The sequence below is a fragment of the Micropterus dolomieu genome, unplaced genomic scaffold (assembly GCF_021292245.1).
Source record: "Micropterus dolomieu isolate WLL.071019.BEF.003 ecotype Adirondacks unplaced genomic scaffold, ASM2129224v1 scaffold_81, whole genome shotgun sequence".
NCBI lineage: Eukaryota > Metazoa > Chordata > Actinopteri > Centrarchiformes > Centrarchidae > Micropterus > Micropterus dolomieu.
The window spans coordinates 2,529-23,626 of NW_025744081.1; the positions used below are offsets into that span (position 1 = coordinate 2,529).

Consider the following 21,098-nt stretch of genomic DNA (forward strand, 5'->3'; position numbering starts at 1 on the left):
GCATGCTTGCTAATCGTGAGGACATTATTAGCATTCGCGTTCACGTTATTAACATTGCCTCAACGTTACCGTTTCATGACATCCTCCGGCAAAGACAGGGAAGTCCTGGATGGCATGGTGAGCAGCTAGCTAAACGTGTAAGACAAAAGAGATTAAAATGCTTTAAAATCCGTAAAAACAATGGTTAGACCTGCCGTCCGTAACTACAGCGCGACTGCCTGTCGTTCGCTGTTTCAGGCAATGGAAGCTATAAGCAATTCGGGCGCGCGGGCCGTCTTTTCGCGCGGAAACCCGGGTGTTGTGGACTGTACCACTACAGTGATGTGTGGGTAAAACTCTTTTACTGTATGGCGTAACATTTCCCTGCTGAATGCATCGTTTGAATGCGAAACACATTTTCGTATAAGAACACTTCTATAAAACACAAATATGGTCGCCAAGTGGTTGTATTTTTCAAAATATTATTTTCTTTAAAATAAACAAGTAACTCGACCTACCCATACTGTTTGGCAGATGTTGTAGACAACTGACCAAGCGGAAGCAATTTTAACGTTGTTTTCTAATAAGCAATATTAGAAATGCATTAATTCATTTGAGATGGTATGTATCTGTACTTTTGAGTGAACACACTGAATTGATATTGAATGGATGACACTGTGATTGTAATGTAATAGAGTAGTTGTGCTGGGTAAACTGTAGATGCAGGGACGGACTGGCCATTGTTGCGTTCGGGAGTAATCCCGAACAGCCGGTCCATTTCAGGCCGAACTGGCCAGGGGTCAAGAGTTTTTATTTTTCAGTGTCTGTTTTACTTTATGATCCGCCACCGCGCCGGTCGCAGGGAACGCTGACTGGGTCAAACCAATTCTTTCAATATGGAGGGGGTGTACGAGCGGCCCCTCCCAACTTGGACCGATCTTCGTTTTTGCTGAAATCTGATTGGCTCAACAGGGCCGATCAAAGAAGTTTGCTTTCCATTTGGAGCGAGTTTGATCTCCAAACGTTTCGTCGGGGCTGAAGTCAGCGCTGAGTTGTGTGCTAGGTTCAACAGAGACGGCAAATGTGGAGAAGAGAGTGAAAGAGGGAAAAGGAATGTGTGATACTGAAACAATAGGAATTAAGGAGAATAAATGTTGGCAAGAGGCAGCTAAATGTGCCAAATTGACCGAGGAATCTCTGTATGTATTTATGTATATTAGCTGTGGAGGTGATGCACAGGGACAGGGTGATAATGACCCCAGTCATGTTGATGAGGAGGGAGAGAAGGGACAGGAGGAGCAGAAGGAGGAGAAGGAGGGGGACAGGGAAGAGAAGCAGCAGGAGGAGAAGGTAAATGGAACCAGACAAAACAGTGACAGGTACAGGGGCAGTGTGTTTTTAGAATTGGAGAATGGATTATTGTCATATTTATTACTGATCTTCTTCTTGTGCATATGTAACTGTACAATCAGTAAAAGCAGAGGGTCCAGCACAGGGGAAGCTGAGCCAGGGATAGGCCTACTCAGAGATAAAGATGAGGGATTTGATTTTTATGCACACACATCATACACACTGCTGTATTTTATGGGAATGTATTGTACTTTTGAGTATATTTAAGTATTTTAGCCCTCTGACTGACTCAGGCTTGCCTGACCTTGTCTTGTTCAGTGCAGAGCTGCCTTGCTTATACAAACTGAAGAGGCACATGTCATCCGGAAGTTTCTTGAAAGTCTTCAGCATAATCTGAATCACTGTACACAACAAAAACACTAATACATATTAAAATAACTGATAATAATATTTATGCCCGCCCCCAAATAGTCGCTCGCATTAAAGGCCTCTCCGTCTCAAAGTCACGGGCTAAACTTCAGTCCCAGTACATCCGTGTATAGATGACTCACCCTCCTGTGTTACTGATATGTATGTTTATGATTCTGATGATGGCTGGGGCTCGCTTTGTCTCTCCCTTTTTATATGTAGACATGGATAAAATTTAAGCAACGTATGATTTTATTTGGTAGGCAGACAGGTAAAAAGAATATAGAGAAATCATCCTTCAAACATGGCTAGCTATATGCCTATTTTAACACAAGGTGGCACTATGTCACTGAAAATTGGAGTCACATTGTGTGAATCTTCTCTCTATCATATTGTACATGCAAATCCAACCTGGCCACATTTACTGTCATGTTTCCTCACATGAGCAATTTTCCATAAAGAGGCAGTTTAGTGAGTTGTGCATGTAGACTACATCAACATAATCTTATGAATATGATTTATGTGTGTTGTTCCATGTTTAGTTTTTAGTATAAATTGTAACTTATACCAAACTGTTCTATTTTGCAGGGACAAACCCACATTGGTCTTGTGTGCTGACTTTAATATTTTTGTGTATACAACTTCACCTACAGGTTTCTGAGTCTGATGTCATATCCTGCAGGGCACTGGAAAGACTTGGCAGACTTCCCAGCAGCGCAGCCTCCAGGGGCTGATTCAGCCAATGTTCCCACCCAGGAATCCTGGACGTCTGACAGGAAACAGGCCTAACTCTCCCAAGGCCACTACAAGTCAGCCTCTCCCTTCACCCCATGTCTCCCCCTTACCCAAAAACCTCTCGGGGGACTTTTCTTTATGTGTCTCTCAGACAAACTATCTTTCAAATACACATTCTTCTTCACCACACCCCTTTTCATCCTCCCTGCCCTCTGCCCGGCTTTCCATTGTAGGCCTGTCATGTTTTAGCCTTCAAGCAATTGAACAATTTTATGAGGTAAGCGAGCAGAGCAACATTTGCATGCACAATTTTGGGCTTTCATGTCGAAGCTAGTATTTTTCTGACCTTGTCGGAGCATGTTTTGATTAAATGCTGCTTCTCACATACTCTTCAGATGTGAGCACTATAGGAAGGCATCTTGTGACCTGCACATAAGCTACAGCTGCAATTACATTTGTTTACAGCTCAAAAATAACCTTGAACACAAATGGCATTCTTTCAGTATTTCATTTATTTTATAAAAAGGGAATTAACAAAATGTTTATGTACCTACATTAGTGTTTCAGATTGTACCGATTTAACACAGGCAGCGTGCTACTGGACACAAAAGGCTATTGCACACGAGACATTTCATATAACACAAATCATACATACTGTACAAAGATACATACATACATACATACTTACAAACATACATAGTTATTCATGTATTTATCATTTTTTTTTAAATCAGGCAATACAATGAAGTGATAGGTACACAGATTAAAACATATCTCCATCTGAAAAAACTGGGGGAAAGCAAACATCACTGAAGCTGCCAAAGTGCTTTTCACCATTTCTACTTGGTCATCTAAATATAAAACTCAATATTAAAACACTGACGGAGAAAAGACTTTTAGATGTGTGTACAGGAATAAGGTTAGTCTAACCCTGAACAACAGGAACCGGACAATTAAAAAAACAAGACTTCCTATGGCTGAAGGAAGTTGCGTGTTGTAGGATGTCAGAAAACGAGGATGAAGCTGACCTCCCAGGAGGGCAGATCCCCTCTTTTCCGCTTCAAACCGGATCTTCTCCTATTTTGCAAGGGGTCTTTGGAAAGCTGAGACTTGTTTACATCTTTAGTTGTACAAGGCATATGGCTAGCTAATTAAACCATGATGTTCACTACAAATTCTTGTTCATTGTGCTATTTAAGACTTCACAGTGAGAGTGACCTAACTTGTTCATCCAACTCTCTGCTCGTCAATGACTTGGTAAATTTAAATGATAATCAATAATACTGTCAACAATGGAGCGCCTGCCCCAAACACTTCATACATACATTCAGCCTAATTCCCCAAGAGGAAGGCACAAACAGAGACAGCACATTGCTGCTATTTTGCTACAACACTGTCAGGGCATCAGTCCCTTTAGTCAAAGCTGCTGAACAGCTGTCATTGAGTATTATTCATCAGTGCCACCCCACTTCAGAAAATGTGCTTTCTGATTAGGCCTTCCTCAACAGAAACTGATATAAGATACAAAAAACAACAGTAAAAGCAAGAGGGACAGATTATGTGAACAAATGAGGGAAGGGGTGTTAGTGAATCAAGCTGCAGCTGGAATATATCATACACATCAGCGCTTACAAATAAGTTAGAATTTCATGCATTAAATGTATGCAGATTATGTAATTTTGTTGTAGTTAATCAAGTGGTTTAAGCAAAGTTATATAGGGAAAATATAGCCCTGGTTTTGTTGATGGAGCACTCGTGGTAATTTGGCTTCTGTGGAGTGCAGTGCTGAGTGAAGCTGATCACTCCACGCCTCCAGCTCTGTAAAGAATGAGTGATGAATCTGTAGGCCTAATGTATACATACATCAGTAAAAGAGAGTAATGTGGTTTATCCTCATAAAGGACAACAATCTCTGAAGTAATCAAAAGTGCACCTTTGCAAGCTTTGCACTGATGCAGGCCTCACCATAACTATATCATGCAAGTTATGTTTCTATTTTTGGCTTTTAATACATGTTTACATGTTTTAAAAACAAAAACAATATGACAGGCATATACATGAAAATGGTTTGCATCTCCATACTAATTAATGAAAGTACCCATGAAAAAGCTTTTTTCACATTTTTAAAAGTTCTCACCTACGAAATTGTTTCCCTCTTGTAACATTGTGTTTTCACTCCTGCTGCATGGGTGAAATGATTGAATGTTGATTGTGAAATCACACAATTTTGATTGTGTTATGCATTTTAGAAGGCGTCTCAACAGTCCAGGCTATGCTTGCTTCTTTTTTTAACATCTCTCCGTCTCATCACAGCCTCTCGACTTGATCACACATTACACGTGCTTTCTCTCGCTCACACTCACATACATGCACGCATACTCAAACGCACTCTGGTGTGTGTGCACCAAATCAGACACAGGTGGTACAATCTTGCATGATGGGTGTGGTCTGGTGTTCATGTTTGTTGGTGCAGTGTTCCAGAGAGCTGGAGCTCTTTAGAGGGACAAGACAACGGTCTGAGGGTCGTCCGCTTTGTAGCACCCCCCAGCAGCACAACACACGCAGAAACTCTCTTCTCATGTCCTTGCTGCGCAGCGTGTAGATCACTGGGTTAAGCGCCGAGTTCAGAGTGGCAAAGCCAAAAAAGATGTCTGCTTTGGAGAGAATAGGGCAGAATTGTATCCCGCAGGATGAATCTAGGATGAGGATAGTAAAAGCAGGCAGCCAGCACATGATGAAGACCCCCAGAACAATGGTGACTGTTTTCAAAAGGGCATAGGCCGGTAAGTTGGTCGCCTCCTGGTGGCTGGAGCGTACAATCAAATAAATCCTCACATAGAGGATGACAATAGAGAGTAGTATGACGCTGAAAATGGTGACAACAAAGAGGATGTATATCTTTGAGTAGAGCGGCAAAACGGCTGAGCATTCAGGAAGGTTATTGATGCAGTTCCAGCCGATGATGGGAAGTCCACCGAGCAGGATGGAGGTGACCCAACAAGCTCCTATCAAAAGGAACATGCGGCATGTTTTGGTGGAGCCGTACACCTTGACCTTGGTGATAGCACTATAGCGCTCTATAGCTATCGCCAGCAAGCTGAAAACTGAAGCCGCCAGAGCGATAAAAGCAGTGCCCTCTCGGATGAACCACTGCACAGGCACCAGCTCAAAGGTCCTTGACCCTGAGAGAAAAATGTTGGCTATATAGGCCGAGCCTGCCAGCAGGTCAGAGAATGCCAGGTTGCCGATGAAGAAAAACATAGCAGAGTGGAACTTCTTGTTGCGGCAGACAGCAATTAGGACCAGCAGATTCTCCAGGATGATGATGGTGCAGAGGACCACGATGGCGATGTTGAGGGAAGTGAGCTGTTTTTTACTCTCAATATGTTTAGCCAGCTCCTGGGGGGTCATGTTCTTAGCGACAGCATAGTAGGAGTGGATCAGACTCCGATTGTAGTACTGGGAATACTTGCTCTTCATGGTGACAGGGTGGCAGAGCACAGCGGCTTTACGGCAAAGATTCATTCACACAGTGGAGTTGTGAAGAGTGTCTCAGCTGATAATCATTGCCTCTATGGAAAGGACAGGAAGAGGATCCAGGCTGAGAGGGAGACTGCCTGTCCCACAGTCACGTCTATGGAGCTCTATGTGGGTCACCTGCAGACACAGAAAGGAAGAGATGGTCTGGGTTACTGACAAGGGAAATTTTGTTGCACTTCTGAAATACACTGTGACAAACCAAACATATATTTTTAGCAAAGCAATGCACACGCCAGAGTCCCCTAGCAAAACAAAGCATTCAGGCAACAACCTGTTTCTTGGTCTGTACAGTGGAAACAAAACATTTTCTTAAATTCACTTGAAGACTCTGAAGTTGTAAAAGTCAAAAAGGGGAGGAACAGCAATAGACCAGAGCTTCAAACTCTTATCAAATGTGATCATCTAACGGATGTACAGATTCAAAATGAAGAGTTGGCATTTACATTTACAAGACAAACAATCACAAGACAGAAATGATGAGCCATATAGTGAGTGAACACATTGCACTCACTATGTCCACTTGTTACATCCCAAGCTGAATACGCACACAGGCAACAGTTGCAGCTTGTTGCACTTTAAAAGGAATGGAAAGTAATAATACAATGGCTCACGAGGGAGTTGTATGTCATCATAAAAAAAGATTTTCCCTTTTCTGGATGGTGAACCTGTGTAGGCAGAGATCATCTTCAGGTAGAAGAATAAGTACTCTGTGAGAGCTGGTGCTTTAACAAAGGGCCTGTGCTTCGCAGTCTGAAGGGGACATTCCACTAACCCTGTCCGAGCACTCGGCTGTCAACACACAGCATTGTTGTGGGGAGCGAACCATTCCACTCCACTGAGCTACCTCTTGAAACTTAGATCCACAGCATAGCTTGTGGATCAGCTAGACTTCTTCATCCAGACCCGCCCCATCCAACCAGTTCACAAACACTAATAGATACCATAGAGGAACGGGGGGGGCTTTTCTTTTATAAGAAAAGGCTTTGTTAAGACTTGATTGTGGGGCATCAAAAGCATAAACAATTTGCATATGACATATTGCAATTAAGTATTCAATACATTAAAAAGTTTCCACATTGTGTGTTGATATTGAGGCCTGGTCATAATAATCACTGCAAGCACACAACAACATTATGACTTATGGTGCTTTATGAGCATATCATGTTATTGTCTGATGTATCCAATGACAGAATACATAACAAGCTTACTAGTGTGAAACTAATGCAGAAAATCGTCAACCAATAAGGCGAAAGTTTTATAATAACGCGACCAAACCAATTAACAAAATCCAAGTGAACCACTAATGTGGATTCAAATTACTCAGGAAAAAAAAAACATCTCAAGGAGAAACCTATAAACAAATGAAAATGAAATATAATGGGCTGCAGCTACAGGGCTGCAAACAAAGGCAAGTTGGAGGTTCTGGAAATCTAATTAGAGGTGGAGCTAGTGTCTTAAACCTGTCAAAAGTAACAGGATCCCTCTGCAGGCCAGCTCCAGAGGTAATTGAACACCGATGCCTCCACTGCTTGTCTTTCGCAACTGCCTGCAGCAGCTCTTAACTGGAAACCCAGGGCTGAACCTCTTCTCTGTTCAGCTGGGCTTTGACTCAAAAGCCGAAAGACTGAAAGATGGAGCGAGACAAAGCAGACAGAGAGCATGCATGTGGAACGGCATCTGGACACAAAGGCAGGAATCTGAAACATCACTCTGACGTCCATATACACAAATTCATCTATGTGATGTGTTGCACTGCACAGAACTTTGCCTTCTGCACATGCACAGAAATTTATCATCACACACACACACACACACACACACACACACACACACACACAGAGCCAATTGTGACAGACAGACTACTGTAGCAAAAAAATGACCTGCATACAAGCAGGTTCGCCACACAGACGCTATTGGTTGCCAGTAATAACCAGCACACTGCTTCCTCAAGCAGGAACAAAGAACAATAGTCTCCTTCAGTGTGGAGAGCATTGCCCTTCAGCCTTACTAATGGGACAGAGCATTTCGATTTGGCTGCTGCTACTGTATCATAGCAGAAATGTATTTAGAGTTGAGACTCTCTTATCAGAACCGCTGTATCAGGACAACCCCTCCTCCCTTTTAGCCCCATGAATAGACACAGGCTTGAGGCTGAGCACGTGTGCCAGCTGCACAAGCGTAATTACATTGGGTTACATTATTGCAGCCTATAATGATTTTATTAATGGAAAAGTCAGCCGATATAGACCAGCTGTGTATCTCCACAGTACGCACTGTTTTTTCTTTGCTTCTAGGGCTGCAATCATTGATTAATCTGTTGCTCATTTTCTCCATTAATCAATCAATTAGTAATTTGGTCCATAAAATGTCGGAAAACTGTGAAAAATGTTGATCGCTGTTTCCCAAAGCCAAGGAGACGTCCTCAAATGCCTTGTTTTGCCACAACTCAAATATATTCAGTTTACTGTTATAAAGGACTAAAATCGAACAAATATTTACATTTGAGAGGCTAGAATAAGAGAATTTGGACATTTATTATCAAAAAAATGACTCTAAATGATTAATCGATAATGAAAATAATAATAATAATAATAACTTTATTTGTAAAGCACTTTTCAGTACAGGTGCTTTACAGCATGTCATGTCAAATGGGCACGTTGGAAATAGTAGCTGTTTAACAGTTGAAATTAAATCGACTAATCGTTTGCTTCATCTTGGTTTTTCTCTCAGCTCTGCCCGGTTTCCCCAGTACAGTTCTCTTATGCGTTGTGCCGACAACCCAAGGTCCTCCTGTCACCTCCTGTCCTTGGCGTCCATCATCAAGAGATTTCACTTTGTGTGGGAAACCTGACGGGCTGGTTTGCCTACAGCACGGTTTCGTCTCAGCCCTGCCCCTACCTGCCGTGTGCCATTCAGATATTTCCACTGTGATTGGTCAACAAGAGTGCAGACTTCCTGCTGTGTAACACCCCCCCCCACCACCACCAGTCATCAAAGTGGTGCCCTGTGTTCGACCCAGACATCACTGTCATACTTCCACAATAGTCAAAACACAAATGTTGTCATGCCACGTCGACTAATGACTCCTTTCCTAAGTAACACAATGGGATAGCAACAGCAGCCCAAACCTGAAAAAACATACTAAAGAAAAGTATTTAAAATATTAATATTACTTTTAAAGTGTGCATAGAATACTACATGTATACCTATTTTTATGAACTGATTAATAATTTGGTTTGAATAATATATGTAAAAATCTTTTTTTTAATATTGATTTTTTACTATGCAACCATAGGCAGAAAAACATTGTTAGACCACTCCTCAAAAGTGGTGTTTAAATATTTCTTGTGCATCAGATGCTCTGTACTATTACCCGCATACACTTCCAATTGATTCAACTGTATACACTTTTGCAATTAATGCACTTTTCAAATTTTTTTATTTTTATTTATCTGACACTTTTATCCAAAGCGACTTACATATGCATTAAAGATATATTTCAATGTAACTACTATCATTTATGTAAATTTAGGTTGCATAAGTCATCAGACCTAAGTAAACTTTAAATTCACTCGCATCCAAAGTAATGCATAAACATACATTTATAGATGTTGGAAATACATTTACTTTTTAATTGTAAACCTTTTTCATGAGAACAGAGCTGATGGAAAATGTTTAATGTTCTGTGATGTAGGTGAAGGTGTAGAGAGTTTACCGGAAGACAAATAACATGGTATCCTGTCTGTATTTTACAGCGAGGCTCAGACAGGGTTATAAAAGGGGATAAAAGAAACAACTGCAGACAGGAGGATAGAAACGAACGCCAACGTGAATTCAAACAAGAGACAGACACCTGAGACAGGATTTCCTATCAGAAAGCTTGTGAGCCCAAACTGTACCTGTTTCTCATCATTTGAGAAAGGATGCAGAGATGCTATTGTGGTGCATGTTCACACAAGCCACCAAAGAAGATTTAAGATTTTCACAGCTAAGCCTATTTTTCTCAACCACACATACAGATGACAACAAACTTCTATCGACCATGGAACCACAGTTTCAAAAAGCTGAACAGCCTAGATTTTTGAACATCCAAAAATGATTCAAAAGGCAGTGACTGTTGCTGCTGAAAGCAGACACTTGTTTTCTCCTAGTCCTAACAAGGGACAGAGTTCCCCTCTCCATTGTGGGACTGACGGCTCCACAAAAGCCTCAGGTGTTTTTCTCAGAAACACCTGATAAGCCCCAATTAGCAGAGCGTTTGCTCACCAAAAACCAAGGCAACGCCGCCCCATTACACCTCCTGCTACCTGTCACACTCTACTTAAACCTGGTTCCACTTTCTCTGGGGGAAAGCACTTTAAACAAAAACAGAGCTAACCCTTCACACAGCATGCATGCCCGCGTTTCCGCACACAAACACTCACACGTACAATCTCCCACGAACATTTTGAACTAGATAACAGCAGTCACTAACCTTGTGTTTGGACAGTTTACATTTGCAGCTTATCTTGTTTGCATTCAAATGTTACTGTTTGTTTACCTAGAATAATCACTCAACACATTTTGCTGTTGAGCAGTTTGTGGTCTGAAACATCCTGTAACACATCTTTCTCCATCTGCTGCTCACATCGCACCAATCCAGCCACTTTATAGCCATAGCCAAGTGTTTCTTCACAGAATCTGCTCTTAAAAAAGTCAGTAGCATGAGACTATAATAGAAGGTCCTCTTTGTTAAGACTATAATATGAAAACTTTAATCATGTCCATTTTCCATATTCAGAAGATTAACTCACTGCCTGCGCCCTCTACGAGACACCCAGCCTTTCTTTTTGAATAGATTTAATCTCTTCTCAATTTTAAGAATAGCTACAATCCATCATGGAAACACAGAAAGCATCTGTGATTTGTTCTTTCCTGTTCATGGCAGTTAATGTTGGCATCAGTGTATAACTGAGAGTGCTTTGCTATAACTTAAGATAGAGTCAGTCTGCACCAACATCTTCTAACTGACCTGTGGGGGCTGCAATCATAATGAACAACACTCAGATGAGGAAGAAATATATGTAATAGCACAATAATAGAATATAAGTATTTCAGTGAGCAGCTGTGGAAGGCACCGAAAATGATCTGACCCCAGGTGTCTTTTGGGGTATTTCAGCTGAAGAAAACCAAAAGGTGTAAATGTACAGTAGAAGAGCTGTGGCTGTTAAGAAAAAAAATCCATGTGCAAAGCACAGCAATGTAGTCAGAACATTTCCCCAGTCAAGTGTTGACTTGTCAACCAGACAAGAGAACACACACTATCTATTACCACTATAGTTTCACCCCTGCTACCACATCAGCTCCAGTTCTAAGGAAATGACTAAACCGAAAGATGCATGTTTAAAGAACACCCACAGTTCTAGTTCACAGTTCTATGCACTTTTCCGTTTCTTCAGTTAGATCACCGATGACACGCTATACACATCCTTGACTTCACACCGACAGCTCAGTGCTCCTCTAAGCCAACACATGCCGCTGCACACATGGGGCTGTTAAGGCAGGCCTTTTTACTACGGAAAACACAGGGATGGACTGTGTCTGCTGGCAGCTGGCTGCAGCGTCTCTGCCGCTCTATCTATCACTAAGCCCCATGTGTCTGTGTGTGAAATCTTTTCACATCAGCACAGCAACACTATTGATTGTACAGTCAGTTTCCAGGAAAAAGCATTAATGTTTCCAGCATCGCTGTAACTGGAAACATGTTGTTGCTATGACATGACTGAACTGGGTCCTAGTCCTTCAAATGACCCTCATGTGACCTTGCTTACAGCAACATACTAAATAGGCACACACAGGAGCGTCTCTTCTACAAGGTCAGAATAAACCCGCAGCTGCCTGAGCTTATCTTATCTTAAGCCATTGCTTTTATCTCTGTGACACGGTACGCTGCATAAATCTCATGCCCAAAACAGTGATGATGAAAATTCACACATGATGTGAAGACAACATTCAAAAACATAAATGTTTGAGGTCAATCTAAGCACTAAAGCAGTAGCAACCTCAACTTCCTACTGTGGTACAAAGTAGCAGTTCTCTTACTCAAAGCAGAAATGCATTCACTTCAAGACCTCAACCTACTACTAGAAATTCAGAACACTAAATGCCACAACAAGCAGATTTCAAAGTTTTCATCACCAGTCAATATTGAAGCACTTTTGTTCTTTTTATCTGTTTGACTAGATATGTTTACAGATGTTTACTGACATTTCCTAAACACTGGAAATCGAAGTAGTAAAATCCTGAGTTGATACATTCTGGCAGTGATTTCACACACTGCAGCCTTTTACTCAAGAGACAAAAGCGTGGGCCGAGGATGGAGGAGTGAAATACAGGCAAAGACGTCGTCAGGATCTGTTGTTTTGAAAGACCAGCGACTCATGAAATCACCAGACGAATGAAAAAAAGGGGTTTTAAGAGGAAGTGCAACCAAGAAAGAAGAGAGCCTGTTTCAGTGCTCTGCTGTAACTTGCACGTTTGAGAGGCAAAACAGAGATATGAGATGGGGCGCCTGCTATATCTGACGGTTTGTAGCTTGGAGAGGAACTCAACTGGGGAACAAATCTAACAGGAAAAAATTGGCAAAGAAATGTCTGTAACTTGCCAAACAGACAAACACAAATCACATCCTTTTTTGTGACTAAAATAAAAATACAGAAGCTTATTGCTTTTCATCAGTGTCATGATACCTGCACCATGGCACCAAATGAGTTCCTTTTTACTGACAGAATAAACGGTTCCCTCTTGTTTTTTCACAGGTTTAACTTTAGCTCCAAAAGCTCCCTTTCTCTTTGTCTGTTATTAGACTAACACAGTCATGCAACCATATATAAGCTGCTAGACATTAGGAGAGTGGGTGTCCCCAATACATGAGGTTTCATCATATAATTAGGGATTACCCTTTCGCTCGTCAAACAGTTTGACAGTTTGGGTACAGCCTGTGGGGTCCAGTCTGTTGACACAGTTCAGTCAGGAACAAAAAAGTGTTTTTTTTTCTGCGTGTTTCACAGTGAACCGTCTTGTTTTCTGTTCCTCTCCAGTCAGTTAATCAACTTAGCAATGCTTTATTTGTGGCAGCTGTTCATGCGCTGTGGCTCTTAGAGTGGCAGTGAGAAGAGCTAGAGACAAAGAGCTGTGTAAAGAAGGGCATCACACAGCCTCAGGAGCCATAACCCGCATGACCGGCAGACTGGGGGGGGGGTCTGCCCCATTGGGGGTGGGGGATCTCCAAAGTTGGCGCCTGAGAGGCAATTACTGTAATACCTTCACCCTCGGACCATTCCTGTCAACTTAAGTCATTGGCATCCAAATTATTCATGTTTTTATATTGCTCTATTTAGCATATTTCCCCTTCATGTTGCTCCCTGATTTGCAGAGCCACACCATCCTCACTCAAACCCCCCCTCCTCCCCTAGTATATTTTAAACTTCACCACAGAGATCAAAAGACAAGGCCACAAAGAGGTGATTAAATGCACATCAAGAAGGATTTATTTAGCACACATCTGGGGCAGACGTCTTCTTATAGTCCCCTATTAAAGACTTCATTACAGCACATACTGTGCAATCAGCTCTCGAGTCAGTATTCTCTGGAGCTCTGCCCCAAGAAACTACTTTCCCAGAACTGCATATTTGTGTCCTAAACCCTCTTGTCAGTGCGAAAAGTGTGAAAAGGTGTGTGATGTTCCATGTGGCTTTACTGATGTTAAAATATTTTTTTATCCTTATCATTAACCCTTAGATGCATTTATGTATTTCTACAGCGTGCATGTAGAAACACGTGATCCAAAATTTGTTCAACAAGAAAAAGTAATAAACTGTTCTCAGAATTCAAGCTTTACATGGAACAGCGGTAAATCACACATAAATGCTTGGCGTTCAATTTGTCTGGTTTACATGTGTATAGGTGCGGTAGTGTTAACCACATGCCGTCTTTAATACAGACGCAGGACACGTGCTCTGGCTGCGCACTAGTAAGAAGTAAGATGAGGTCTGGCTGACTTGCATTAGAAACCTAAGTTCTGAAAACCTGATTGAAGTTTCAGCCACTCTGCCCCTCTCACACCTTCCTGTGTCCGTGTCTTTACAAAACGGTATCCCCTAATGAATTGCTTTGGACCCTCTTTTAGGTCTCTTTTGTCCTGGCTCCCTGCTCCTATTCTACTCCGTTGCTAAACCTTGAACTCCACCCCTTCTCATGTTCTGTTGCTTCTTTGGAAAACTGTGAGGTTGCCGTGAGAGATATCGGTATTATTTGTTGCATGGCGTGCCAAAGAACACAAGACATGACAACACACACAGTATATCCATGCAACTGTGTGTGTTGATAGTGCGGAGGGGTTGCTGTGACTGACGCAAAAAAATCAAAGACACAGCGGAGGAGAAGAGGGATGGCACTGGCGACGCACAGTGGAAAATGATAACATCTACAGGCCAACACCAAGGGGCATAAAGCTGCATCCTAATAGTACCCACTGATAAGATGATGAATTTATGGAGGCCCTCCATCCTCTCAAAGTCCAGCATAGGAAAACAACTCCAGACTCCTTTGGCAAACACAGATCCATTAAACACAGCAGTGTTGTTGGAGAAAACCATGGTTGCCTGGAGAGGGAACATTGTTGTGTCCACACATCCCCAATTTTTCCTCAGTATTTTATACAATTTAAGAATTTCTTGCTTTGAAGATCAAATTTATTTCTTGAAAAATTCTTAATGTCAACATCAGCTGGCCTCTCTGGCTTAAGGACATCTGCATCTTAAACTGAAAAAAATATATTTGTGCAGGGCCAGCACAGTTACAACCTGGATTTAAAGACCAGTGAATGTGTGCATGGAAAGAGACCCAAGGGTATTTAACTTTTTAGAGGGATACTATGTCTGTTTTAATTCTTGGCGCGAGTAAAACATCTTTAAAAGAAAAGGCCCCACAGTAAACAACGTGGCTTTTTATGCAACTTTACAGAGGCTTATGCAAGGTTTCAGCAGAGTTCCTTGCCAAGAGATATTTTGAAAAAATAACAAACAGGTCAGGAAGCGAGCATTGCTGTGGTGTTGCATATCAGATGGTACAAGACAACAGCTACTTGACCTAGACATTTGTCATCTGTAATGGACACGTTTGAGCAGTTGTCATATTAGTTTAAATCTCAATCTGTCCATTGCAATGGAGCAGTCTGGCCTCTGTTATGACCCGGCTTGTGTTTGGCTGGAGGTTAATTCCATCATGTCTTTAAGCCTGGAAAGACTGAAGCTGAGGCCTTTACAGGATAAACAATCTTAATAGCTCTTTCTAACAAAACAGGCCATCGTAGCTATTTTGCCTTATTTTCAAAGTCTGTCAGTCATTAAAAAATCTGGAAGAGGTCAATAGGAGGAGAGACCAAGGTAACTTTTGGTTCCAAATAAAATTAATGGCTCTCTCTGGCTGCACGGGGCAATTCAAAATCCAAGAAAACGTTCTCCAGCTTGCTTCTGGATCTCCGGAGGTGGGGTGTTGAAGTAATCCTGTTGAGTTTTCCAGCTGCACAAACAAAGCTGACTGGATAACAAAGGCTTCCAAGAAAGAAGAAGAATGTGGAGGAGGTCTCCAAAGCCACAACATCTTCACGTGTACCTGCTCCAAGATTACTCTAGAGTGAGCGCTGAGAGTGACCAGAAATCCCAAAACCACGACATGACCACACTGATTAACCCTGCCACTAGAACAGACAGTATGATGTCGTTCCCGTCCAGTTCATAAATCACACTTGTATAACCTAAAGAGAGGCTGGAATGGGCTGCCAATCCCATCCAAAGCCACAGCAGAAACCTTGTATTCAATCTACTTGTCATTGTCTTTGAAAGATGTGTGATGTTCCTGTCTGTGGAGCAATGTTGCACAATGAAAAAGGCCAGTCAGAGCTCTAAAAAACCATTTGCAGTATTATTTCCAACTGGCAGCCTTTTGGAACAAGAGCTGGTCCAATCTTAAAATGTGACAGAAGAAGAACAGCCATATCCCCACCCCACAAAGTGTCAGGAAATCCTGGCATGCTGCTACAGGCATCAGCGGCTCATGGGGGGGTCTTATAGTTTGTCTAAGTCCCTCAAGTGGAACAGGAATGTTACAGGAGTATTTAAAGCTAATGGATTATTTCATTGGTTAAAACACCTTCCTAAAATAGCCACAGCCACTTTTTTCTTCATCAAATATCAGCTTATGTAAATGTTTATATAATAGGAACAGCACTGACAGCATGTTCTTGCAACTCAGAAACGTTGTTTTGAAGAGACAGACAGATACAGCAAATAAGTGCATGTGTATTTCTCTACCCGCCAACAAAAATAAAACAGTTTTTAGTGACATCCTATTATCAGTTTTATGTTTTAAAAAATAGGTAAAAGGCAGAGGACGCCACATTTATTTCTCTGGTCTCAGACACTCCCAGTTCTTGGCTGTGAATCAGAAAGCTCCATGCTGTCAGCTGTGTGTTGTGACTTGCGCTTTGGCAACTTGCGAACAGAAGGCGTTTATTTTGCTCCAGCTGCCACACCCAAGGAAAGTGTTTTTCAGGCAAAGGGGAGTACCAGCTACAACTCTGAGCCTGTAGAACTCAGATGGCTGTTCGCAGAACAATATCAGTATCACAAAGAAAAAGCACAAAAGCAATGTGCAAACACATGAAAGTTATGTATTGACCACTGACTGGTTTCATTTAACCAGATAAAAGCCAGGGTGCCCCTGGCAGGTCCCTCCTATGATCTTTCAGTGTTGTTAGTCCCCAATCTGGCTGAATGAAGCTGTGAGTGCAGACAACAAAAGAAAAGTCAGTCTCCCTAAGGAAAAGCCTTCTCGCTGCTTCCTATAGCGTACCGCTCTCAGGCCCAAGCTGAAACCTGAGCATGCTTCAGGGATCGGCACCACCCACCCTCAAACCATCCCTGCCTTCAACCCCCTAGTGACCTGTTCCATTAAAAAAAAAGTCCCGCAAATCCAGTTCCCACCGCTGAATTACCATTAATTTATTTATCCGTCCATGCTCTTATACGTCTATTTATTTATTCAACTCATCTATTTGTCTTCATTTCTCACGCTATCCCTGGCAGTCCCCAATGAGAAGGGTCTGATTACAGCAGTAATCTTGTAGGGGAAAACAGGGCCACTGAGTGAGCTGGGTCAGCTCATGATGTCATTGGCTGCTGGACTGAGCCAGCCTGTGCTCTAACATAAAACATTTTAAAGCTCCTCTATAATAGACCGGTACGACTAATACCATGTGTGCTCCATGACTGTGAATGGCTGCGTGCGCCTGGAGCTGTTGAGTGTCTGGCCAATAAGTTGACGCTGTTCACAGCACCCTGGGGTTACTCTCGCTTAGGCCAAGGATGGTGTGTGAAGAAGACTGGCAGTGGTCTAGCCTGGTGGAGTGGCGGGTGTTGTTCTGGTGCAATGAGCCATGTGGTAACATGGGGCGAATACAGACGGCTGGCCGACTGTATCATGCCCTGTCTCCAGCCGGTCCAAGGCATGTTGGGAGAAGCACCTGAGTCTATAAGTGGGCTGTGCACTCCACAAACAAACCAAGCTGCTGACAGGGCCTTCAACACTTGATAGTCCTCTTCTAATGCTGCTAAGCGTGCTTCCTCTTTCCCTGTTGCCCCTGACGTATCACAGTAAGATGCCAGTCTAAATTCAATAGTGCTTGTAACATCAGTGCACTTTAGAGAGTTGAGTTTCTCGCCCTGTAACCACAAGATTTTGCAGTTTCAGACAGCCTGCTAATGAGCTCAACACTGTGCAGACTTAACCAGACCAACCACAGGATAGGGGATGATGGATTGGGGCTTTTATCTGGGCAATAAACATTAGTTCCTCCACCTTATCATCTTATCTCATGGTGATTTTAGGATTCTCTCACAACAGGAGGCCTCATGACTGGACTGCTGACACCTATGTATCCCTCTCTGCAGTCTTTGTACACAAGGAAACAGCATGCTGTTTGGTCAGTACAGCCTTAGAGTTGTGATAAGGAAATGTAATTACAAGGCCTACAAAAGACAGCACAGACTGAAAGTCCAAAATGACTTCAAATGTCATTCCAATATACAATGCAATGCACTTGTCTAAAATACAAATGTGGCCTATGTTATTTATATTTTGCTCATTCAAAATCTGACAACAATATAGCCCACTGTAGCTTGTTAAAACTCTGTGCTGCCTTCCTCTTTGGAGCACATCTCCAACCCCATGAGATTAACTCCGGTACATGGGGATAATGGGGGCTTTTGTCTTATTAATACATCCTTTGACTACAATGCCTTCTTTAGAGTGTGACGGATGAACAAGCCTCAACAACATCGGTGGGGGTGCACAGCAGGCTGTGCAACGGCTCGAAGGAGTTGTGTGTGTGAATGTGTGTGTAAAGGCCCCTGCGAGGACGCGCCTTGGGTGCACGCAGCTCATCTCAGCCTCCAACAGCAGCAATGGAGACTGCTTGACTATAGATGCAGGGCACTGCATTGACACCCCATTCCCCCTGTATGATCGACAGCTGCAGCCCTGTCTGTTAATATTTAACACTACACAATGTTATTATCCATTAAAACACATAGGCCTACTGTGGTTAACAAACTGAGCTGTCACACGAAATCAAAATAACCATTCAGTGTGGCTACAAACTGTTTCTGTGTAAAAGTGCAAATGCGACGTGTTGCTTAATTGTGTCATTCTGCTGTCATGGCCTATATGTGAGTCCAGATCACATATCGAGATTTAAAGAGACTTTCAGTTTAGGCAAAATTTTAACGCGCTGATCGTTGATATAATGAGAAATGGACTTTACGAGCGAATTCTTTTTTTCTTTTAAGGCCCCGGAAATTTTTAAGTGTACAGCATTTTACAGTAGTGCGAGAGACACATCAGATCCTTTTGTTAGGTTGCTGCAGCACATGCACATTGTCACTGTTTTGAGAAGTTGCCTTTACTCACCCCATGAGAGATCCAGTTGAGAGCAGCGAAAAGACGCTCCCGACAAATATCTGTCTCCAGATGTCCTCACATGTGGTCACCAGTGTCCACTAATGCTGCGTCAAAGTTCAGCGCTTTCCTCTGCTCCGTGGTCGAGCGGCAACGATGACAATCAAAACTTTGGTGGAGGACTAGACGGCATGTCCAGTCTAGTCATTTGGTAAATCCATACCGGGCTGTGCGCTGCCGCGGAAACACGAAAGCGAGACGATTTCAAAATAACGAGAAGCGGTGAAAGCCAAAAAAGGCTTGTTTCAAAAAATCGAGATCGCACTTTCTCTTTTGTCGCTCTAATCCAACAGTCCGCCTTATTGTCCTCCTGCTCACTGGGAACAACAGCTCCACGGGGCTGTGGAGCGTCAGGGAGGCGTGCACGAAATACGCGGTCAAACACACACTCACACGCGTGCACACACAAACACACACCCACTCACATAAGAGACCGATTGTATGGAAACGTCATATAGCCTAAGCCCATAAAGAGTCGCGAGTCTCATTGTCGAAATATAACAGCAATTAATATGGAAAATACGTTTTGAGCCTATTTCTGGACCTTATCCACACAAATGAAGTCCAGATGTTCCACCTCTTCACTTCCTCCCCGCTAGCAGATCCCAGCATGAACCACAGTCCACACTTTTCAGCTCATCATGGCTCAGTTTCCCTTTAGAGCAGTGGTCAGCTGCAGCTCAATGGCCTTGTAATGAAATTATTTCATTTGTGTTAGAGGAGCATGATAAATAAACATTAGCATTTGACCTGCTCCTACTTCTGTGGCATATTTTTCAAAACTACACAGTTTTGTTTGTTGTTTCTGTTAAGTAATTTCACATTTATCCCTCCCCATAGGTATAATAAGGAGGGTGAGGTGAAGGTAAGTCAGGGCTTGTTAGTCATCAGGGCTGTGCCCAGACATACAGCGGGGCAGGTGCTGAAAGGGCCTCCATCCAACCCCAGAGGAGGTAATAATGTCTTCACAGTCATTACACTGAAAGCCAAAGTCATCCCAAGTGACTATGATGTCATGTGTCTGATAAGAAGAAGGAGCTGCGTAATGTTGTTTATTAGTTTTCTTACAAAACACCTAGGAGCACCCTTGCTTCTGTGATTTGTTCTAGGAATTGAAGGTGCACCATCAAGGTTTCTGAAGTTCATGTTGTTATTTTTCAGAAATTGACTTACTGCATGAGAGAAAATATGCAAATGGAAAATGAAAGACTTAAAGACATAAATGAGTGTGATGATTCAGAGCTTAAATTAAAGATACTCTTTTCTTTTAAAAAGACAACAGACTAGGAAGTGTGTGGTTCATCTTAAGACTCACACATATACTCCTACATGGCTGAATGACATCAGATTACAGAGGGACAGCACCTCACTGCTCATCTATAGGTGTGAAGGAAACATCCCGCAGTAGAAACACACCAGCAGTTCCCAAATGAGTCTTGATGCGTCTGGTCTCTACCCAGCACTTTGACTCATGTCGTGTCTGCTGATGCTTTACTCTAGGAGAAAGGATCAAGATTGTGCAATACTCTCACCGCACTCATTCCTGCTCCCCCCACAGCAGCAGCTGGTGTGTGGAAAGCATCACTCAAGAAAAAAAAAGAAGAACTACTTGTGAAAAAGAAACTTTGCAATCCTTGTGTGTAAATTGCCGACATCTTCTAACCTGCAATCTCAGGAGATGAAGACAACTTTAACGGTTTAACGGTGAATCTTCAAAGCTTTTGTTGTTCACTTTCTTTGCTCTCAGCTAAAGTGCTGGCAAGTTGGATGTTCAGCGAGTAATAGATGTTTAGTAGACAGGTTTTATGGACTGACTTCTCACCGTCAGTGGGTTTATGATGCTTTGAGGAGCTGCTCCACTGCTCTGTCTCTCACTGAGCTTTTAGGGGAGGGGTCAAGAGCCCTGACCTCACTTCCTGTTGGGGCTCCTCACAAGCATTCCATTGTCTGTGAGAATGTGCACGGGCTCAGGGGACTCTGCACATCTGGCAGCTGTTATTAGCAACCTCCTGTACACCCCCCCCCCCCCC

At 42.6% G+C, this 21,098-nt stretch overlaps 1 protein-coding gene and 1 long non-coding RNA gene across 2 annotated transcripts; one reads left to right on the forward strand and one right to left on the reverse strand.

Annotated features, from left to right (window-relative positions):
- The first annotated feature begins 520 nt into the window (after nucleotides 1-520).
- On the forward strand, nucleotides 521-3,647 carry LOC123967151. The gene is made up of 3 exons (XR_006824200.1): nucleotides 521-600; nucleotides 1,200-1,329; nucleotides 2,391-3,647. It is a non-coding gene; the product is annotated as an uncharacterized LOC123967151 (long non-coding RNA).
- s1pr2 (sphingosine-1-phosphate receptor 2) lies at nucleotides 2,967-19,451 on the reverse strand. Its single transcript, XM_046043177.1, has 2 exons — nucleotides 19,021-19,451; nucleotides 2,967-6,129 (listed from the first exon to the last, which is right to left on the reverse strand). The coding sequence occupies exon 2, from the start codon at nucleotides 5,995-5,997 to the stop codon at nucleotides 4,882-4,884; it is 1,116 nt and encodes a 371-aa protein (XP_045899133.1). The 5' UTR covers nucleotides 5,998-6,129; nucleotides 19,021-19,451; the 3' UTR covers nucleotides 2,967-4,881.
- Between the last annotated feature and the right edge of the window lie 1,647 nt (nucleotides 19,452-21,098).

Bases quoted from the DNA above. Each gene is read 5' to 3' on its own strand.
- s1pr2 (XM_046043177.1), bottom strand. From the start codon at position 5,997: ATGAATCTTTGCCGTAAAGCCGCTGTGCTCTGCCACCCTGTCACCATG.